At 46.6% G+C, this 24241-nt stretch overlaps 1 protein-coding gene across 1 annotated transcript in view; it reads left to right on the forward strand.

Moving 5' to 3' along the window:
* Positions 1-10678: 10678 nt before the first annotated feature.
* Positions 10679-24241, forward strand: part of LOC119178436 (uncharacterized) — a 131273-nt gene continuing 117710 nt past the window's right edge. Inside the window, exon 1 of the mRNA XM_037429638.2 lies at positions 10679-10762. Coding sequence (XP_037285535.2) covers positions 10699-10762 — 64 coding nt within the window. The 5' untranslated portion in view covers positions 10679-10698. The remainder of the gene's footprint in view (positions 10763-24241) is intronic.

The following is a 24241-nucleotide window of genomic DNA, read 5'->3' on the forward strand; positions in this document are numbered from 1 at the left end:
ACAACGAAAAATTATAAAGACTAACCCCTGTTCACAGATGTCAAACCTGCGAACTCTCAATACACAGGGCTAACTGCTAGGTCACGGAGTGTTGTGGAGGATGCTGACTGCAAGCCATTCATACAGACAATGTACTGTTGCCTCTCTTCAGAGCTCAGCAACTTCCGCGCGTTTTCATCTTCACTAGAAAATGGCGCGAGATGCGTGCGTTGGACATACTAACTCTAAAGGCCGTCGCCCTACGCGTTGTATGCGTGCGCGGCTCCACATGGGGTGGTGAAAGTGTGTATAGATGCTGTCTGACGTGGTCACTCACTAGCGAGTGCACTTATTTCGGAATTCTGTGATGTGTACTCTTGTGCTTCCCCCGCAGGTTTGCTTTAAATTTGCAGTGGTTGAAGAAAGCATGTCACTAACGGCCGAGTTTATAAAAGGAACGTGCTGTCACACTCGTGAAGTCAAAATTATGACAGTTTTTTGTGCTCGTTGTGTGAATACTTGTGCGTTCGTTCCAAGCAATTTTTTAGAGCAGCGCGCTTCAATTGTCAGGCTTATACACTCGTTATTCCGTGGCCGTCTTGTGTACGCTCATTTTGTGCGGGCTGCAAGTTTCGAGCTGCTTGCCTTTCTACGCGGGACATTACAACTAGTTGTTGTAACATTCATGCGTTTGCCCTTGTGGCAACACAATGAAAAAAAACACTCATCTACATCTGTGAAAACACGTTTCCTTTTTGTGCTATACTTGTTACTAAAAAAGCCACAGTTTTGCCACAAAGGCGAAGCAATAAACCAATTACCAACAATTTGAAAGGTCACGTGCAGATTGGAAAGCAGATCGAAACGTGCCTCGCGTTTCTCTTGCACAAATTACGCACGAAACGTACTCACAGGTACGGATGCACGCGAATAGGCGTCTCATTTGTTACTTCTCTGAGTCTGAAAAGCGTGCGTTTTTCGCGAATGAAGATTTCAATGATTGCAGTGACCTTTGTGCGCCCGGTAAATACAGCAGAATCGTTCTACGTAAAGCACGAGGCCAGCCAAAGCGTACGATCCTCCCCTCCTCACCACCACGAGATAAGGGCGCGTTAGGGAGCGTAGCTCTCCTTCACTAAGCCTGGCAAAGTACGCATAGGAGATCAGACGGGCAGACCAGGCGCCTCTGCGCAATGAGGTGACATGCACACACTGGGCCATCTTTTTGCTAATACCAAAAACAGCAGCGGTTGGTGATAGCTATAAATAGCTTGTCGTTTGAACAGTAAAGAACGTTTTCTGGGGTTGCTCAGTGGTTAACGCCTCGCTTCCTCGGCGCAGAGGTCCCAGGTTCGATTCCGCGCGCCGAAATTCTTTTTCTGTATTTTTGTTCCTTGCATTTTCATATATATAGATACGTGTACATTTACGGTGACATCGACGCCAATGCCAGCGGCGAATTCCAGCCGAGAGTGTCCATGTATTTGCTATCGCAAAAAAAGGAGGATTATGGAGGCTTTTTTTAGTCTTTACTTCAAATTACTGTGTGGTGTCAGATTAGTCTACCTCTGTTTCTTTTGCGTTCGTGTTTTCACCTTTCCCACGTCGCACCGGCGCCAGGTCTGACAAAGGTTGGCACGTTTTGTTGCGTCGTCCCAAACAGCAGCTCTGGCCCTGTGACGCAGTGTATCGCAATAAGAATACATTATTCATGCCAGCCTCTCCAATTGTACGCGCTCTGTGGGAATGATTGATTGATTGATTTGTGGGGTTTAACGTCCCAAAACCACGATTCGATTATGAGAAACGCCGTAGTGGAGGGCTCCGGAAATTTTGACCACCTGGGGTTCTTTAACGTGCGCCCAAATCTGAGCACACGGGCCTACAACATTTCCGCCTCCATCGGAAATACAGAAGCCGCAGCCGGGAATCGAATCCGCGACCTGCGGGTCAGCAGCCGAGTACCTTAGCCACTAGACCACCGCGGCGGGGCCTGTGGGAATGAGGCAGTGCACTAGAAAGAATGCCGAAATGACACAGCACCGCTCACGTGCAATAAAACGCTCACGCACGTCATGTCTACGTTACTTTGCATGCGCATGGCACCTCGCATCACAGTTTTTCGCTGTGTAAAAAACCAACCTGAAACATTTGGGTGGTCCAACGCACTTCATTGGGCACGCCACAATTTCTAGAATCTAACAATATTGATATGATCCATGAAGGGCCGTTTGAGAACTAAATTACAAACAAAACTAAAGCCGGGCGCCCATCACTTTCTTTTCCTTTGATGTACTCTCTCTTTTTCCTTGACGGCATTTCATGGTTTCGCATTGGTTCGCCACCTTCCTGCGGCTGCACAGAGGGACCTCTCATTTCCTGTCTGCCGCTACGCCCATGTCGCATAGGCGATTAAGCTCACTCAGGGCACTGGATATTACAATCAGCTGTAAGAGCCACCCACCGCGTCCTTCGCAGTACGCCCCCGCTCAGAGTTACAGGAATAGAGTCTTTTCCTTTCCTCAACCTGTCCTACCCCAGCCACTCGTGACATGTCAACGCAATCGCGTAAGGAATGAAAAACTAAGAGCTCATGACGCCATATTCGTGAAGCCGTCGCATATATGGATGAATGAATGTATCCGGCTGTGCCCTTTAGATCGGGCGGTGGCTCACGCCACCTAGCCATAAAGTTAAGTACTATCACTATGTGTTTAAGAATAGAATTTCACTCGCGCCTTGATTGTAGCCACTAATCATTTAGCCTCCTATTGGTTATTTCTACCCATTTAAAGTCTATTTTGCCTTCACTGTCCTTAAACTCCAATGCTTTGAAAACTTCGGCACCATTATCTTGACCTATAGGATGGAGCTCTTTACAGAACATTAACAAATGTTCAGCCGTTTCCTCCTCCTCCCCAAGCACGCTACATACAGTGTCTGTGTCTTCGTATTTTGCTCGGTACGTCTTGGTCTGCAATACTCCCGTTCTGGTTTCGAACAGCAGAGAACTACCCCGAGAGTTATTCTAGATCGTTTCCCTTGAAATTTTCGTGCTTGAATGTTCGGTGCGTCTTCAGTGATGATTTTGTAAGCATTTCCAACTTCCACATGTTCATTTTTTTTACCTTCTTAACTGATGTTTTCTTTCGGCTTGGTAGTCTGCTGTTGTCTAAATATTTGCTTTACAATTTTCAAGTTTGTTTGTATAATTGTCAACATTCCTCATGTACAAGTAGCTGAAAACATTCTTTGCCCAACGCCCCTCTCCCATTTTTCTCAATCGCTCCTCAAATTCTACTTTGCTGCTAGCTTCCCTGCACTCAAACAATGTCCATCCTATGTCACCCTTTACCACGTGATTTGGGGTATTCCCGTGTGCTCCCAAAGCAAGTCTGCCTACGTAGTGTTGTTTAATTTCCATTCTTGCTTGAACTTCTGATTTCATGCACAAGGCTGTATTTTCGAACGTCAAACTCCGGACCATGACACCTTTCCAAATCCCTCTCACAATGTGCTACCTACTGTCGTTGCACAGTGTCCTATTTTTCATTACAGCTGTATTCCTGCTGCTCGTAGTCTTTACGTATATTTCGTCTCCTCTAGATACTCAGCCCCGTCATTTATCCATACGACCAAATATTTGTATTTATCCGCTATTTCTAGCGTGAGTTTTTGTATTTGCTCAGTGCCTTTGTTATCATTAAAAATCATGATTGCCGATTTTTTCTTGCTGAACTTAAAATCTAACCCATCCCTCATCACCAAAGATGTCTATCAGTCCCTGCAGATTTTCCTTGTTGTCGGCTATTCTAACTACACACTTCAAGCGAAACCTATAGGGGGCGCCTTGAAAAGCACCTGCAGCACCACTTGTGGTGTGGCGGGCGCGCAACGTTGAGAGTCGTAGCAGACAGCTGCGCCTAATTGCTTTGATAGCCTTGTTGGCGCAAGCACACGTGGCCGGCGTGTTAGTGCGTCCTTCGAGCAGATAAATTAAAGTATTTAAAGAATTTAAAGATATCGCAGCCGGACAATCTCCCATGATGCCACCATAAATATATTGGAAAACCTTCACGAAAGCAGCCACGTTTTTTTGCGTTAGTGAGCGCTTTGCTGCCTGTGACCAGAAATATCGGCTGAACGCGTGCGTCAGGTGTGCAGAATGCATGAGGCTTGCTGCACGACTACCGCAGCCAGCTGTCATTCTTTCGAACTTAGGTTATTATAAATGCTTGCCCACTACCCGCGTACTTGAAAAATACTCGGAGCGTTTAGAAATATTCATGGCTCCACGGCCACTCGCCGCGAAAACAGGCGTGCTCGTTTGTTGCGGCGTCGTGCTACGGTGATTTTCAGCCACCGAGTCTCGCGAAGTGCTTTGCATCAAATTGTCGCGACATCATTGTCGCTCATTATGATCATAGTATCTACCTCGCCACTCGCGCAGCTCATGCTAAGAGCTTGAGGCGCAGGCGAGAAAGAGAACGCGAGAAGATTTAGTCCAGCGAGGATGGCGCATGCCCTGTTCCGTCTTTCGCTTTACCTTGTAGAGTGCTGACGATGACGGCACGGTCACTTGGGCCACGATCACGTGTCTCTCATTCACTATAACCTCTTGCGTTGTTTATGTTGCTTTCTGAAAGAAAAACCTTCATGCACATCCGTCGGTATACAGCATTCGCAAAACATCGTTTCTTACCAGGTGCAGTTCTTCTATACTCTACGTTCGCATCATTTCTTCTTAACATGCAGATTGTTTAACAGTCAAAGAAAAAGGCTTTAGAATGAACCAAATCCTAAAGATGGGATTCAATTCATTACTTCCGGCGGTTATTTCGTTTGGAGCTACAGATCTTGGCTTTAGACCTAGGAGCGTTTGGGATGCCATAGGCGATTTGCTACGTAAGACGAAACGAATTCAATTGTAAGTCTATGTAAGTGAAACTTATTCTTCAACAACATTACGCTTTTTTTCGTGAGTCAAGCTGACTAGTTATTTAGAAAATATATATTGCTAAAAATTTTGATATTCATGAACATAATTATTTATATAACAAGGCACCACCCATTTCATGGCTGATCCACCATGGTGCCTTGCACCTGTTTAATAAAAACCAACCAATCAACTGACCTACCAACATGATACTATCGATTGCGTATATGCTGCTGCGTGGCTACATGTGTTTATGGTAAAATTCTACGTAACTCAGTTCGCCCCTTCACTGATGAACCCATCAACTCGAAAAAGCACTGTTTGACCTCACAACGCCTTCCTCAAAACTACGAATGGTACACTGCAAGGTAGTTATATTAAGGTCCATTAAAACGTTCCATCAGCCTTTATATGAAATTAAAAAATTTGATGCGTTTCTTTTCAGCTCTATGGCAGCAAGAACATTACACAAGATCATCGCACCTGCAGAGGGTGTCTCAGATGAATTCAAGCACGCTTCGGCAGAATGCGAGACGGCAGAGGAAATGGGAACTAAACACTCTTTACGTCGCACAGGCGTGTTCCACTTATTTAGCTGCCCAATAAAGCCTGGACAAGTAATGAAACTGTAAAACTTCGTTCCCACAGGACACAGCTTGTACCTGTGTATGCAATAGACTACGCAGCAGTTCAAGATGCAGATAAACTACGTACTCGTGAAAGTTGAAGGAGTGTTTCTTTCTGCTCGGGCTCTCAACATTTGTCTTCTCTGACGGCCACGCGGCGGCGTGCCAGTCTCAGTGCACGGTGTCTATATCATCTGCATACATCAATGCTGGTAATGACTGCTCAATGTGTTTTCCTTGCTTTGCAAAAGAGAGGCCGAAGCCGAGTCAACTCCCCTCTATTTGGCCTCTAGTTCCGGTAGATGCAGCCTAAATATCAAAGGTGACAAGGGACATACGTGTCAAAGCCCGCGTTGTATATCTATAGGTTCAGATACCTGTTCTTTCCAGTTTATAACCACGCTGTTACATTTATAGATATCCTTTAGAAGAATAATTATTCCATCTTCCACATCTAGCGTGTCCAGTATTCCCCAAAATTCTTGAATAACACTATCGCAAGCTTCCTTGATACATAGAAATGCCAACCACAGGGGCCTGTGTTTCTTTTTGCGCTATTTCAATACACTGTATCAATGAAAACAGATTGTCCTCCAATTTCCTTCGTTTACGACACCCATTTTGTATCTCTCTCAGCAACCCCTCACCCTCCACTTATGTCTGTAGTCTTTTCTTTACTATTTGCATCACCAGCTTGTAAACTACTGATGTGAGTGTTATAGGACGGTAGTTGTTTATTTTGGCTTTGTCTCGCTTTCTTTTATAGGTCATGGTCATCCTTCTTGCTTTCTACCCAATGGGGGCTTCACCATTCGTAATTACTTTGCTCGCTGCCTTTCTTAATGTGTGCTTGGAGTTCGGTCTTAGTTTCTTTATTAGCGTAATTGTAATGCCGTGAGGGCCTGTTGATGTGCTATTAGAAGCCCTTTACTTTGCCCTTTCCAACTCTCGTCTTCCCAGTGGAGCCACTGCGCAAATTGGTCCATTCTCATCTGGTGCTGTGCATGCAGCGCTTTCTTGGTGTTTTAGTTTTTCTGTCATAACTGTTTTTTATATAATCCATTGCCTCATCCCCTTATAGTCTGACCCCTTGAACTGTAGTTATAAACCTCTGTCTCAAGCTTCTCTTAATACTCGTAGAATTGAGATGATTTCAAAACTCTGAAACTGCCTTTCTATTCTTTTTGTTTACTACCGCCATTCATTGGGTGCCCTTTCTTCTAATCTTTTTCCTCGTCAGATCGGACCCTTCACTTCTGCTGCTCAAAAATTTATCCCATTTTTTTTACATGATCTTCTGGTTCACCCTTCTGTTTAGCATACCGGTGTTCCCTGGAGGTTTCCTGGCGTCTTACTAAGGTTCTCTCAACTCCCTCATTCCACCAGCTTTTGGGTTTGTGTCTCATTTTCTCGCTTTATTTGACTCGTACCATAGAAAGCCCTAGCTTAAACAAACGAGTTTGATTTTGTACGTCCATTCTGTTTTAGTATCCTTGGTGATTATTTTCTTAATCCCTTTATGTTCTATTTCTATTTGCTTTTCTAAATGATTATTACCGCGTCGTTGCTCATATTGTGCCTTTTTCAATATCATTTTTCTTCCAAAACTCAGCTTGATACGCTTGTGATGCCTACCTAAGCTATTGAAACATATTGATCTATGTTCATCATCCTTGCCGGATCACAACCTATGTGACGAAATTGTGTAATCTGTCATCGACGGCACCCTTCCCACCTCCCGTGTTATCTGCCTTTCGCATTTCTCGGTGCTGTTACAAATGATTAAATCGTGCCTTTCACACATAGCTATTATCATTCTGCCTGTTCGGTCAGTATATCCATACACATGTTCTATGTGTGCATTCATATCCCCCAATATAAATACCTCGCGCTCATCTCCTAGGTCGTCATTGCCATTTTCTATGCACTGCACCATTTCTTAGTGTTTCTCTCTGGCTTTTGCCCCTGTTCACAAGTATACAAAACCGAGGAGCGTCATTTGCCCTGCCACTTTCCCATTGCGCTATAGTTGTTTCCGGCACTCCTGCTTGACACTTTGTCAGTCTGTACTCTTATGAATGAACGCCCCTATACCACCCCCTTTTCTGCTGCCTCTGTTCTATTACAATTTTCCCATGCATAGTCCGAATTGTTGGGCGGTTGTGACAGGTCCCCAAGATACCCATATACCACCAAAGATACCCAGATAAACCCATATACCTCCAGCTTCTCCTCCCTTAGCTGCTTTTCTATCTCTCCCCACTTCAGCCTATTCCTGTCACCCTGCATGTTAGTATACCCTACGTTTGAATTAACTAGGCCCTCGTGGCTATATATATGTCCCGGACTCTGCGTGTCTGAGATATTGGTACCACTTTGGACTTGTATCTGCCTATACCACCTCTCAAAGAGTTTGCCTGGTTGTTTTCCTCGTTTCTAGCCCTCCTGGACCCCGAAGGGCCTACCTGCTCCCCCCAAAAAGTTACTTCACGTCCTGCAAGTCGCCAACCCACCTCATGACCTAACCTCCCGTCGAAGTGAATGCTGTCTTGTTTGAAATCTATGCGCCTCTCTGTTTATTTCAACTACCTCAAACCCTTTCTCTTGACTCATCTGCCATATCTCTTTGTGTTTACAACCTTTCTTTGCAGGTTGCCGTCACTAACCGGCAGCTCTGGTATCGTGCATATCACTACCTGTACCTGAGAAGAAATCACGCGCATGTCCTCGACCACTTTTGCCAGTGTGGTCGCTAGTCCTGCCGTGTCTTCATTTAGGTCATCGTTTACATTACACGCCATTATCACAAAGTTTCGTTCATCACCTTTACCTTTGAGTTTAGCGCTCGCTTGCCTCATGATTGCTTACAGCTTACGTCGTCAAAACATCCTTACTAAAACCCTCTTGTCACCCCTTACCTTGTCTTTGATTGCTTCTGCGCATCGATTTATATTCGAGTCCCCAGTGATTATCAAGAGCTGTGACTTTTCAGGTGAAGTGTCCTGCACCTGAAGGCTACTTTCACCTGGAACGCCGGCTGCTTTGTCCCCTCCAAACCCCCCCCCCCTATACTTCGCTGAAGCTGAGTCTTGAGACCATTGAACCAGCTCAACCTGTTTTTTCCAAACTTGCTAGCTCTTTCTTCTCCGCCGTTCTGGATGAACGTGCCCTACCGTTCTCCCCATCGGCCACTCCTTTGTTCCCTTTCGCTGGTGCCTTCTCGGTGGACCTGAGCCTTTCTAACATAGCCTCATTTGTTCTTGCGCTGTCGCCAACGCAGTCTCCAGCTCGGCGATTCTCACCAGCAGTTCACTCTGGACAACCATCATTTTCCCTATTTTTTCCTCCACCTCACATTGCCTACATTTGGCAATAGCCTCGTCTGCATCCACGTCTGTACTAGCCTTCATTTTCAAACCCACCACGCATCATGAACATTTTACAGTCTTTTTAACCATGTCTTCTGGACAACAATTGTCCTTACGAATTGTCCCACTCGATAATTGCACAACACGGCGTACGACCAATCCTGCCCTACAACCCTGCATCGCAAACACCCACACTGCCTCCTAGTGAAGAAGCAGATAAACACAGCGTGATTTCAGGCAAGTGGCCACTGCAAGTGGCCCATGTTCTCAGATTTTGGTGCACATTAAAGAACCACAGGTGGTCGAAATTTCCGGAGCCCTCTAATACGGCGTCTCTAGTAGTCGTCTGGTAGTTTTGGCACGTTAAACCCCACAAATCAATCAATCAAGTGTGTATGTGTTTTACAGTGTGCACTCGCTGCGCGTTGGTTGTGTGCACACTAGAATTACACAATTTATACGCGCGATTGCGTATACAATACAGTGGTGCCTTCTTATCGACGTGAAGTACGTCAAGGACATGGCTGGCGTTGTGCGGAATAGCTACGAAGCAAGCTCTCGAAATCGGGCATTGCAACACTCACACTATATACGAGCAAAGAACTGCTACTAGGCCCGTAAATTGGGATATCTGGCTAAGAGAGAAAAAGTCCTTACGGTGAGCAGAACAAGTAGGTCCTGCCGGGTGAGTTCGAATGCGATGATACAGGGGCTGAATAATTTTGATGATGCCACCTACCGGTGCTTTCTATGCTGGTGCGCAAAAACACTTCACGAAGTATTTTAGCGCGCCGCGCTCGAACCTGCCACCCACTAACAGTCTGGAAAAGGGGTGCTCGCAACATTTTACTGCATGCAAACCATTCAATACGTCTTCAGCTTACCCCAGGACCACGCAAAAGTGAACCAGCGCTGAGAGCACGCCGTGGAGCGTCTGCTGCCTGGTTTGTCCCAATATGGTTTGTTTGCCCCCTAAATTTACGTCCCTTCCGCCACACTTCTCGTAATGTATTGGGATACGATAGGGCCTCTCCTCAGTTTTTCCTTTCTCCATGATGGCCAGCCTTATCCATTTCACGGCTCCTGGCAGTTGTTTTCCAAACTTGGTTGAACTAGAGGCCTAGTTCAAGTTTTATAGTGTTCCTGAAGGTAAATGATGCCCGTTAATTGAATAATAACTTCAAGCTGCATGCTAAAGGTAAAATTTAGAGTACGTAGTGTTCATAGAGGTAAATATTTTGAAAATAGGCATCTACATTGCCACTTATTGACAAATACTCATAAACAAAAAAATAGGTATAGGCAGGCACTATGAAATTACCAAGAAAACCCTTCTAAACCTCTAGCTTGTCCTCATATTTCAATATGGTACGATATGAATACAAAGGACAAAATAGACATTTGCCTAAAATCCGGTCTCCACTGAAAACACACTGCGATCCACTAGGCGTAAGGCTTCGCTTCTGTCTCCTTCCTGTGGCTTTTGATATTTCATGTTCACCAGGGCGAACAAAAAGTTAAGTGGTTGAAACAACTAGTTTTTATTTTGTGAGTCAGTCGCCGTTGCGAATTAATTGCAGCAGCGCGAAAAAAATGAGCCCACAGGCAAGGAAGTATCATATGATGACGCATCGTCCTCCGGGTTTTTTCACAATCTTTGCGCTCGTTATCTTTTGCGCAGCGCCAAGCTGTTCACCGGATGTTACCAGGAAATTCCTAAGTCCGGGAAACGATAGCACTGTTTAAATAAGATGTTTGCCATCGTGTGATCTCAATTACAGCGTGGGACATGGAGGCTGCAGTGTGGCACGCAAATTTCATCCTGATCTTGCTCTTTTGCTTTGCGTTAACAGGTGAGATTCAATGCTCTTCGCATACAGGCCTGGTCGTAGATGAAATAGTTACTTTACTGCTGAGCGGAAATTTTGTTTTCGGCGTGATCTTGGAGCCTAATAACCATTGCGACAATATTTTACGTTCGTTTAGGTTCGCCTTGTGAAATGATTGCTTTTATGAAGCTACTTAGTACCAAGTGACATCTTATATACACCTGAAAACTACAGGTTTTCTTGTCTCAGTACATTAGTCTGTGCGCTTTAGCTGAAACTTCCATGGCAATATCTGCTAGAATAGTTTGTGTTAAGATGTCTGTTTTTTATTGCTAACAAGACCAAATGTGATGGGTTGCAGATTGGCAAATCATTCGTTATACCGCAAAATCTGGCTTGCATACTTCAAGTTTCCCAGCCATCAATGTAGGCATATTCACCCAGCACAGAGACTTACAAAGAGGGTTCAGCTTAAATTGAGGACGACGCAGCGAGCAATGGAAAGAAAAATGGTAGGTGTAACCTTAAGAGACAAGAAGAGAGCAGAGTGGATTAGGGAACAAACGGGGGTTAAGGATATCATAGCTGAAATCGAGAAGAAGAAATGGACATGGGCAGGACATGTAGCGCGTAGACAGGATAACCACTGGGCATAAGGGTAACTGACTGGATTCCCAGAGAAGAGAAGCGCGTTAGGGGGAGACAGAAGGTTAGGTGGGCAGATGCGATTAAGAAGTTTGCGGGTATAAATTGGCAGCAGCAAGCACAGGACCGGGTTAACTGGCGGAACATGGGAGAGGCCTTTGTCCTGCAGTGGACGTAGTCAGGCTGATGATGATGATGATGATGACCCAGCACAAGGACGAAGAGAACAGTTAACCGCATGCTGTTCGTGTGTCTGTTCTTAGGAAAGCTTGTTTGCATTGCGCTACATTGAAGATCTGGTAAATGCGTTTAGTCATTTCGTGTCCACTTGGGAAATGAAGGTTCTTGATTGCAACGAGTATTTCTTGACGACGTACTGCACTCAGCCGAAATTGCGAGAATTCTAACCCAGGCTACCAGTTCATTTCCGCTTCCTCGGCTAGCTTCCACACTAGCTAAAGAGGGATGGTATATGAGTTTCGTAAGTGACGTCCCTCGACGACTGAAGTGCTCGATGGCAGTGTGAAGGAGGAGCCGTTGTCCGGTGACGAGACGCTTTATTACAGCACTCAGGCGGCTGCCCGAGTTCAAACCCGATCCTCCACTCTTATTCCACATCAAAAGATCGCTTTTACAATCCTCAATTAGACAAAGAATCGCCAAACAAGCCAATCTTACATGGATGTTCACGTCACTACAATCAATTACAGGAATACTTCCACAACAGACTTAGCATTGGTAATAAGCAGGCTACCAAGTACAACACGTGAGGGGATAGGTTCTGTGCGCAACACGTGTCGTCACACTTTCTCTCATGTTAGCGCATGATTATATATATGAGTGGTTGTTTATTAGAAGAGAAGAGGAAAGAGAAGACGCTTCTTTCTGTCTCCCGAATCAGTAGCAGTTTCTAGGCTCAAGCTCACTTAATTCGCGCACTAAGCGTCGCTTCCTAAAAAAAAACGCCCTAAAGGCGGCGAGAACACCGACCGACCTTCTCCGCTGACAGTTCACTCTCTCCACAGATGGTCGCACCAGAAAGCGGAAAGCAAAAAAACGCCTCGAGGAAGATCAGCCAACGGTGCAGGGATTTTGCGTGGCTAGTGTGAGCCCTGCCAACACCTGTCATGCAGACAGAGAGCTTTGGTTAGCCTTTTTCATGAATGAATGGTAGTATCTAACAAACAGGTACCAAGCCGCGGAACACAAACTGGATATGCAGCGAAAGAGGTCCCATATTCTTTCTTTTTAGATATAACAATGTAAAATGCGCGGTGATCGCGCATTTTACATTGTTATATCTAAATATCTCTAGACAAGTCTACACCACTTAAATACGCTTCGATGGTGGGATCTCCTTGCATTGCCAAAGAATTTGATAAATGGTAGCCTGCAGGCACCTCCAAAAACTATACTACCAGCTTCCTCCCTCAAGGCGTGGGAGTCCCTCCTCTCGTCGACTCACTACCGTGTTCAGACAGTAGTGACAACCTAGTCCGAAACGATCGTGCATTCTTTTGTATCCCGCCCTTCAAACCACAAATAAGATGATTTCATGGACCTCTTTGTGCCATTGAAAAACTTATTTCTCTATATCTCCTAATACATTTCATTGTATTCCATTTTAAGAAGCAGAGTTGGGAGGAAAGGAAAGTACAATCGGGCATTTGCAAAGAAAAAACTCATGTGCCCAAGCCTTACCTTTGCATGCTTTTTCCTGCTCTGAGCACCCTTCAGAATTCAGCTGCACGATATTACAAAGTCGTCTTTGTCGAACCCTTTGTTTTTTACTATCATTGTAATACAAGCTAATATAAGTTAGTGTATCATGAGTGCTTCCTAGTTTCAGCCAACCACCCAACCCAAGAAACTTGCAAACAAGTCTCTGCTAACAAGACTGCGAAAACTTCCTTAGAAAATTACCGACACCAGCGTATCACGAGTCTAATTCGCATGATAAATCAAATAAATAACAGCTTTGTATTGTCGTGGTCTAAATTATACTAGTTTACCAACTTGCAGTTATCGAAAAATAACAGTTTTCTTTCACAACATGCAGCTTGAACCAATTTGTTTTCGAGAGTGACAAAGCGTTGCGTATGGCATTGATGATGCAGTTCTACTCCTTTTGTCTTTGTAAACTGTCCATGAGGCCTTTCAAGACAACAATTGCGCGAGCTGGGTCACAATACTTGAAATAATGCAGCCGCTGTTTAATTGGTACGGTGTGGCATGGCAGCCGCAAATGGTGTATATCGTCGCAGCCTCTATTCATGGAAACTCAGCATGACATCTGCGGACCCAACAGAATCAGCGCAGCTGAGAATTAAGCGGTAGTTGATGCTCGCTAATTGTGCTGAGGCTTCTTCGTTTTGGCCACCATGGTTGTTTTTGGCCACAATGGTTGTTTGGCAACTTTTTACTCATTCACTCTTGATTTTGCGTACACTTGTAATTTATTTCAATGTGGAACTCAATGCCGCTGCATGAAAGCGACCTGGCGGTGTTACATTTGTCAAAACAAGTTCTGCAGCACACTCTTATGCCATCCTACTCACTCGCGGTCATCCTTCGGAAAGCCATATTGGTTTACTTTGCGCGCCGCCCATGCGTCGCGGACAGTGCAAATACATGCAAGCGACAGTGAGTCGCCCCACCATCCCGCGAACACTCAGTCGGCCCAGGTAGAAAGCTACTTCCTTGCCTTTACGTCTTTCTCAAAGGGCACACGTGAATGCCAAATAATCCACTTAAAACCGGATGACCATGCACTAGTCGCATGGTTCTTGCTAGACACGCTTTCCAGTCGGCTATCCCCCTTTCTCGAAAACTGGCGTCGGCTTTGATGGCTCTGCTCGTCAACAGTGTGAACGACCGAGTCGCCCTTCGTCCCATGCGTTGGACATCCGCTTTCCCTTCGTGGAACCGACTGGTCAGAATTGTGGCACAGGAGCTCGCTATGCGCTTTGCAGCACCCCTATGCACTGCACCCCACAACAACGCGCCGTTCTGCATACCCCATACTAATTTCAGCTGACAATGATCCCTCTAAGCTGCTATTTTTAATAGGTTGCAGTGTGCCTAAAGCAAACTTTTTATGAGGTAACAGTATGTGACATAATGTCTACTGCAAACTTTTAGGCTGTGTAGAAGCAGGATACTAAATCCAGTTGCAAGCTACACGGCAATTAAGATCCTGCGAGACGAAGTCGACTTAGTGTGATGTAGTAGCTTAAAAAATGCGAGCATAGCAGACGACAGCGCCACATCACCTGGAAGATGAGAAGAATAAAGGGGCACTGCAGCGCACCCATTGAAAAAAGAAGAGGAGACGCTCGCGGAGAACGAAGCTGTTCGGACGCCGGCAAGACGACGCAAGGGAGCTTAGGGCGAACCCGCAACTACGCGCGAGGTTCGAAAGGCCGGGTTCCAGTCCTCGAGCCATTGACGTCATTGGGGCACGGCGTGGCCAGGCTCGAGTTCTGGGTGAGTGGTCCTGTGGACATGTCCGGTACGGTGAGCACCCTCGAAAGACCGGAGCTGCTGACCATGTCCACCGAGCCGACGTCGCTGACAGTGTGCGGCTACGCCTTGTTGTGTCGGCGAGCGGCGTCCGACACCGAGGGCCCGACGACTGAACGCGAGACGCAACGTGCGCCGGCACGCGCCCCCGACACGCGCAGTAGAAGTGAGTTGACCGGAGCCCGTGGGAACCCAACAAAGACTGAGCCAGCCAGCGGCCGTTTATTGAACGACACACAACAGACACGCGATTGGCTGGATGCAATCACGTGTGTGCCGTTAGAGACGACATCTGTTCAACAGAATACACACTAGGGCTCACTCAGTGCGCGCGCAACTCACAGGTAGCGCCACGACACAACATTATCCGCCTCTCCCCCGTCGACAAACTATGCATTATCACAGGGTAACACTAGAGAAAGTCCCAGGATCTCCACTAAGGAACGTTCACGCCACACGAGCAGCGGGGAGAAGAACAGTTCGTGCACAGGCACAAGTGGCCTGATACAACAGATACGTCACACATCTTGTGAAACGAAATACACTGCAAAAAAAATACAGAACTGAAAGTCTCCTGTGATGTCGTGGCTGGGCCCACTAGCTCTCTTTTGACCTTAAGTGACAAATTCTTTGAGCCAGTCAGGTCGTTTTGTCTGACGGCGCGGACGCATAGAAGTCTCAGTAGAACTTGTTGAAGTGCGACCAGGTTCGGTCGTCTTCGAAAACCTTGTAGTTCCTTCACTTTCCCCTCCCCAGGGTTGAGATTTAGTGAATTACTTGAAAAAGGTACCCACACCGGGTGCTGCTGACTTCCCGTTGTCCTTGGGGAACAACTGATTCAGACCCCTCACTATAAGAGATCTCTGACGAATCAGAGGCTGGCTGAAAACTGGGGGTGGAGCCCTGCAACGTAGGTGCACCAGGGGACTGTCTGCCACAAAGATCTAAACTGGAATAAGAGTAAATAAGTTGTTTGGGTGTAGTAAAACGGGCGGCAATCTGGAAAGAATCCCTAGGAATTACTGTTAACTTGGATGCATTCCACACTTTTCCGTCACTGAGGAGCAATGTGGAAGGCGCAACCTGAGCCTTCACTGTAAGAGGCCTACTATACTTAAAAAAGCCTTCCCTATGGAGTCTTACCTTAACCAGATCGCCGACCTTTATGCGGGTTTGCTGCACACCTTCCCTTTTGTCAAAATACCCTTTGCTTTTATTCTGTTTCGCTGCAACCTGATTACGGGCCTGAGGCAACCCATTGGGTGACTCCGATACTTTAGGACTAATTCTAAAGTTGCTAATGTCTACTTTATAACGAGGTTGTCAACCGTGAAGCAAAAAAGCTGGAGACAGGCCAGTCACCGCATGTGGTGTGACCCTATACGAACTCAAAAATTCTGTGATACTCCTCGAGGCATCTTTAGCTTCAAGTCTGGCTACCTGCAAATGTTTCTTAAGAACCCTGTTAGGGCGTTCTATTTAACCGTTGGCCTGGCGGTAATAACTGGACGAAAATATATGATGGATGCCCTGTTCCTCAAGATATTCCTGAAAATGTAGTGAGACAAATTGCGGACCATTGTCAGTTACTAAGAACTCTGGTAGCCCTTCCCGGCTAAACGACTATTCCAACAGCTTAATGACATCCTCTGTGGAGATATAATTCGTGCCAAGAACCTCAGGCCATTTTGAATAGTAGTCGATTAAGGTAACAAGATACCTGGGAAAAGATGCATTTAACAGGCCGACAATGTCCATACCCAACTTTTGATACGGCCCTTCAGGCCATTCAACGGGCTGCAATGGGACTACACGCGGCTTGGCCGCCTGGTCTGTCAGCTGACAGATGTGACAATGCTTGACATGTTCTTCTACGGAACGATCCAATTGGGGCCACCAATACCTTTCACGCAGAAGTTGCTTAGTACGTACTATTCCTTGATGATATTCATGTGCTACTTGGAAGAAAGTAGGTACCAGAATCACAGAAGTTAAAAAACAGCGCTAAAAAGACGGGACAAGAAAAGAAAGGACAACAGGACAGGGCGCTGACTAGCAACCAAATATGTTTATTTCTTGGTTGCTAGTCAGCGCCCTGTCCTGTTGTCCTTTCTTTTCTTGTCCCGTCTTTTTAGCGCTGTTTTTTAACTTCTGTGAACATGAACCAACCAGCCCAAATGCGTACGCTTCTGCAGGTACCAGAACACTAGGAATGACTACACAGTCACCACGCATGAGTAATCCGTCAACACAAGAGAGTTCATCCCTAACTTGAAAGTAAGCCATTAACTCATTGTTTATATGCTTCTTAGAAGGCCAGCCCTTGGATACACATTCACAGACCTTTTGTGACGTCACATCTGCATTCGTTGCAAGTTGGACGGTTTCTTTGTCAGCAACAGATGTCACTAAAGACACCATTTCTTCATCCTTGCTAAGTTCTGGACAGGTCTGAATTGGCAGCCTAGACAGGGCATCAGCGACAACAATTTCTGAGCCCTTGCAATATTTTATGTCAAAGTTGTAATACAAAAGTCTAGCTGACCACCACGAATTCAATAAAGGCCGTCGGCCTGCATCACCTGCGGCTAACAAAGCAACTACAGCCTGATGGCCGGTTCTAAGGGTGAAATGTCTACCCCAGAGGTAAATATGCCACCTTTCACACGCGAATAGAAAGACAAGCGCTTCGCGTTCACCCACACAGTACTTTCTTTCAGTATCTGACAAGGTTCTCGACGCAAACGCTACTGTTTCAAGCTTAGGACCATACCGCTGCTGGAACACAGCCCCGATGCTCACGTCATATGCATTGGTTGTGACCACCACAGGTAGCTCAGGATTAAACACCTTAATGACAGGCGAACAAGCCAGGCGCGTTTTCAACTGGTTAAAACTGCATTGGGCATCCTCAGACCAGCCAAACTTTTGGCCCTGCCTGAGCATGAGACGAAGCTGTTAAACTACGTCTGCATAGTGATCAATGAACTTGGCATAGTATCCTGCCAGACCTAAAAACGACTGTAAAGACTTAATGTCCGTAGGAGCTGAGGCATTTACTATAGCCTTTACTTTAATTTCTAACGGCGATATGCCATGACCTGAAATCCGGTGTCCCAAGAAGCTAAGTTCTTTCATGGAAAAAAGGCATTTATCATTCAACTTCATGCCACTGTTGGCATTGCAAGTCAAGACTTCAATTAGGCTCGCGTCATGCTCAGACTGAGTCTTACCCCACAAAAGGACATCATCCAGATAGCAAATTACATTCTTGCAATCTTTTAAAATCTCGGACATCATTTTTTTAAAAAACTGCAGGCGCGGATGCCAGACCGAAACAGACAAGCTTAAACCTGAACAAGCTATCACGCGTGATGAACGTCGTTAAATCCCTACTGCTCTCCTCTAACAACAGCTGGTGACAAGCTGACGTTAAGTCTAGCTTATAAAAACAAGTAGCTTCATGAAACATCTGCAACAACTCTTCAACGTGCGGCAAAGAATACCCATCGATGATAATTGCCTTATTCGGTTCCCTGAGATCTACACACAGCTGGATGCTTCCATTTTTCTTGCGGACGACGACGAGCGGCGAGACCCACTTGGAAGCGTCGACGCGTTCGATGACATCCGAGTCCTCGAGTCGTCGCAACTCGGTCGCCACCTGATCGCGAAGAGCCAGAAGAAGACGTCTCAGCTTGGATGCAACCAGAGTCACACCTGGCCGCCGTTGAATGCGATGAATGAAACCCTTGACGAGACCCAACACATAGCTGAAGAGCTGATCGAAGCCCGAAGGCACGTTGGAGGGACACTGCACTTCACATGATGCGAGTCGACACGTCAACGACGCGCCGTCAATGTGGATGCCCAGTCGCCGAATGGCGTCAAGGCCCAAAAGCGATGTACCCTTATCGATGACGTAGAAGACCACGGAGCAAGACCACTGCAACACTATGACAGGAGCTTGGAAGGAGCCAAGGATCCATATGCACTGCTTGGAGAAGTTTCGCAAGTCGACTACAGCTATGGACAGGCTGTGCTGTTTGCAGAAATGATGCTGAAAGTCTTCTGCATTCATCAAAGATACAGACGCTCCTGTATCCACCAGTAGTCGCAGGGTAACACCATCGACCACAGCCAGGACGACTAAGTCTTTTCTGGATGAGGTGCTAACTGTGAGCACGGACAACAAAGGACGATCCGCAGATTACACTGATGAGCTTGAAGTTGAGTTCAACTGAGTGGAGGCCTTCTGCTCCGGTACGACGTCGACAGCTCCCCTCGAGGAGACGCGCTGTACAGGGGCAGTCTTGCGGCACATCGACGCGATATGTCCCCAAGCGTTGCACGTATTGCAACGTCGACTTTGGGCTGGACAATTTCGAAAACTTGAGTGGTGTCGTCTACTTCCGCAGCGGTCGCACAATTGAGGTTGGAAGTCGCCTTGAGACTTCTCATTTGGGACTGGAGCATAGTACCCAGACGACGATTGCGGCTGAAAGTCGCCATCTTGGCCTCCCGGACCTGGTGACTTGACGTCACGGCCTCCCCGACTGGTGCGGCAATTCTTTCTCTTCGCGCCGCCATATTGGGCGCCTTGCCCAACAGCTTCGACAGGTTCAGGTCGACTGGGAGCACACGCTTCGTTCGCCAAGCACAATGCTTCGAGCGTCCGACCAACTTCTTCCACTTTCTCCAAGGACAACTCTTCGCCGTATGCCAGCAGCTTCTCTCTCACCCGCAAGTTGGATGAGCCGTGAATAATCTGATCGCGGACGCGTTCCGCGTACGTGAGCCCGAACTTGCATCGTACGGCTTTCTCCTTCAGGACTGTCACGTAGTCGAGGAAACTCTCGCCGGAGAGTTGACGACGACTAGTGAACTCCTGACGTTCAACTAGCGGGTTGGTGGACGCGGCGAAAAACCGGTCGAGCTGCTCGACGAGACTGTCATACTTTGTAACAGCCGGAGCCGAAGAATCTTGGTCAGACGCCGGCGTAGTTGGCACGGCGTTGCTCGGAGTAGACGCCGCATTGCTCGTCTCGTGTCGGGCTTCTTCCTGTTCGGCTGCCGCGAAATACCTCCGCTGTCCTTCCCGTCCCAGCAGGCTGACGAGCGCCGACGCACGACGTGCGTCATTCCAGTCGCTGCCACCGGCCGCCTCGAGGTGGGCCTGAAACATTTTTTTTTTTCAATGAGTCCACGGAACCAGGAGCGGCCCCGGCAGCTGGAGGAAGATAAGAGGGTGCTCGAAGAGAGCCATGCCGACAGGAGAGGTGGTACAAAGAGGTGTGGAGCAGAGCAAGGGCGAAGGCCTAGGCGAGAGCTTGCCAGAGTCTGCACACAAAGAGCGCTAGGCCTCGTGGACGCCAGACGCGTCAGACCATAGCATAGCCTCCTCTATAACTTTGTGCCCGAGCGGTCGGTCCCTCAGCGCCGTCCCCCGAGCTATTATGGGATGCGAGCGCTCCTGGCGGAGCGCCGAGGCGCAAAACGAGAGAATGGATGGCAGCTATGGAGAAAAAACCGGCTTTGAGTAACTACCGAAAGGGCAAAAATGAAATAAGGAGGGAGGCATTTTACGATAATTCAAGGGGAAGCGCTTTACTGTTTGAAGCGAGATCGGGTTGCCTTAGAACGCGTAGTTATAAAGCAAGATTCAGTAAAGAAGAAGAACAATGCACATGCTGCGGGAAAGATAAGGAAACGGCGGAGCATGTTCTGATTGAATGTGGAGATATCCACCCAGGTGTACTCCTGTATCCGTCAACTGAGCTCGTAATGGTTCTAAATTCTCTAAAGAATTACGCGGAAGTTTTCCTCGCAAGAGCGAGAAAGATGAATCAGCCACTGAAGGCTGCCGTTGACAACGCCGCGCAAATACTACAGAAACGTGACAAACTCAAGTGCTCGACCCCGGGACATCATAAAAAACTTTTGGAGGTTGTGCTCGTGAAGTTTCTCCGCCCACTTTTTCTGAACTTCGCGACGAGTGTGACTGACAAACACGACTTGGCAAAAGATTTTCATGTCAAACCATTGTCTCGAAAAGTGCTCAAGCTTTGAGCGCGAAATCAAATAACAAAGCTCACATTGCATTCTGCATACAGTGCTTGTGTTAAAAATTTGGTGTGTGCGCACTTCTTAACGTATACGCATAATCCAATGCAATGTAGACGGTTTCTAGACCGTCATAAACGCAAGCGTGCATAGGCCGCGTCGTCTGCTGTTATTATGGGATCGGTGCGGCATCTGGCGGCGAGCGCCAAAACTATAAGGGACGGATGGCGCGTATGTATTTAGCGCTAATGCGCGGGCACAAAAAAATATAGGAGGCTATGGTCAGACGCGGGTTGTTTCTGCCATGGTAGGAACCGAGGCAAAGAACATCCTCGTCGCCATTTTGTTGTCAGCGAGTGGCGTCCGACAGCGAGGGCCCGACGACTGAACGCTAGACGCAACGTGCGCCGGCGCGCGCCCCCGACACGCGCAGTAGAAGTGAGTTGACCGGAGCCCGCGGGAACCCAACAAAGATTGAGCCGGCCAGCGGCCGTTTATTGAACGACACACAACAGACACGCGATTGGCTGCATGCAATCACGTGTGTGCCGTTAGAGACGACATCTGTTGAACAGAGTACACACTAGGGCGCACTCAGTGCGCGCGCCACTCACAGGTGGCGCCACGACACAACACGCCTACACCTGGTGATGCCCCTTACATGGGTATGCTGACCTGGAACCCAAGTGACGTCAGCATCCGACCACGCAACGGGTCCCACTTCAAGACACCGGGCTACGGCACAGACTGTGAGACTGTTTACTCTTTTCTTTTGTGTGTGAACTGCGTGCGTGTACGACTTATAGTACTGTATGTGCAATAGTTATTTTTTGTTCGTCCAATAAAACACCCTTTTGTTTCCTCACTGTCTCCATCTTTCTCGCGTCACACGCCTTGCTACGTGACGAACCTAACCACGACACTTAGCATGGCTCTACAGGTGGCAGTATATTTATTTATATAAGTAATGGGGTAATTACGCTGAGATGTACAGATACCCCTACTACTGAAGCGTATACATGCTTGCTAAATGCTTCATGTACTTGCACTGTAGTTGTTATTGTGCAACGAAAGTTTACGAAACAAGGAACAAGAGAGAAAGGATATGCCGGGATGTGAACCAGTACAGAACTGGTATGCTGTCCTACACTGGCGAACGGAATGGGGAGTTGTAAAGATGAACTTTGAACAAAACAGAAAGACACAGATAGCACGCACGCACAATGTCGAACCCCTCACATAGATGATAACGGCATTGAGCTATAGCTACTTGTACAAGTTTGATGTGTTAAAAAATTCCAGCACTGCAATAGTCACGTTCTACCATGATAACCTCTCAAATCCAAATTTCAGAATGATGTCTGCCGTCAGCAGTCTTCCATGTATGTAAGCTAGAGCAACTGCAAGTGTTTTCTCTTCATTACTACAGTAGTCACAAAAATGGTTGTCAGTGATTTCGATTCGAAAAAATGACATCGTGAAAGCCCATTCTGAAAGATTTCCATCTACTTATAACAATACTTCCACTCAGTATTACTTTGGACATTCGGCATTTGTTATACTAAAGACTGGACCAGATTGTGGATTATAGTTATAATACTATACAGGTTTTCAATACTCCCATATATTTAATATCATGTATCACATGCATATATCGCGATGACAGCCATCAGCCATTCAAAAAATATTTTCTTGATTTTGGTGTTCTTACGACCAGGGTTTGCAGACACTGGAGGTCCGAAATGAAGTTGTCGAGGCAGGATGAAGCTAGAATTGATGAGGGTTTATTTACATTATGTACAAAGTGAGTTCTCGTAAATGAGTAGCTCTTTCTTCCATGGCGAGCTTTCGAATCTGGCGTTTCTCTACATGGCACTCCTTCGAATGAGCCGGGCGGCTCATTATAAAGGGTATCTTCTCCCCAGATCCCTAGATCAGGGAACACGTACAGATGCAACTGTCCAATCACAGTTGACACACAGCAGGTGAGGGGGACAAGCATGCACGGCTCACGTGGACGTCCAATAATTAGTCGTGATGACTGCATTGAAAGTGGCGCCAGCGGGGCTCTCCCTCGTCGTGTGTGTGCCGCTGGTCGAGGGGTCCCAAGTTCAAAACAGCATACATCAAATGGTCCGCCGATCTCTTCGCTCAATTAGCGGGGCTATTTGTGGTGGCCGCCGCGGTCTCTTTCAAGGAAGATGCTGTACTTGTTGTCCACTTTCTAACGGCTTACGGTGTCGTGGCAACACGGCGTCTCACCCTCCGGCTACGAGGGACATTGCCTGGCGGTATTTGGCAGCTAGCCTGTCGGCTACTTGTTTGAAGATCCAAAGAGCGCCGCTCCCTGGTCAGCTCCGGCGCTATTCACAACAGTGCTTGTAAACAACAATTTTATTGTTTACCCTTAGAGAGCTTCATTCTGTTATTTATTACTTATTTCCTTATTTAGTAGTTCCAATTTGTGTTATCTAATTCCATTGCAGTTGATCAGTAGTGAGCTCAGTAATTCTGTTGTGTGCTATTGCTTGTGCATAATTTATTGCTCCATTATTACTGTATATGATTTGACTTGTTCTAAGTTGTAGTCACATTTCTATGTTACGGAGTTCCACCTCTGTCTGCATGTCATTTTTACTACGTGTACTAGTTCATTTTCTAAAATATTTACCTCGTGCATGTGAGCATATGCGCGATGAATGCATGCATGGTGCTAGAGGCCTATGTCAGGTAACGTTTCTTTCAGCTTAACCTTTGGCCACTAGCACCATCACAATCTTATATTGTTACACAAATGAACAAATAAAAAACCCTTTTAGCCATAAATGGTAAAGCAGGAAGGCATCGTTCCGGCGCAGTACAGTTGCTGTCTCAAGGCGTGAAGATTTGAGGCACTGGTAGTACCCATCGTGCAGTCTAGCACCTATATTTATAGTGAAGAAAGTGATTTCACGTGGGCTGCACCAACTCGAAGTTGTCCGCCGTGCACTCAAATGTTACTTGTCATCCTACTTCAAGCAACCTATGAAGGAAATACTTATTATATATAGAAGACTAACTTCTCATCAGCCTTCATGGAGTGGAATGGCTCACAGTTTTAATACATGGTCATTTAATTGATGGTTTATTATAAAAATTGCAATTTTGTTATTGCCATCTGATAGACATTATTCCTATGTTGTGACTGAGGCACACGTTCGCATATATTCTCGAAAAATGAATACCGATTCACTTTTGCACTAGTTCTAACTGAGGAATTTCGTTATTCTTCAA

Source organism: Rhipicephalus microplus, chromosome 1 (assembly GCF_043290135.1).
Source record: "Rhipicephalus microplus isolate Deutch F79 chromosome 1, USDA_Rmic, whole genome shotgun sequence".
Classification (NCBI taxonomy): Eukaryota; Metazoa; Arthropoda; class Arachnida; order Ixodida; family Ixodidae; genus Rhipicephalus; species Rhipicephalus microplus.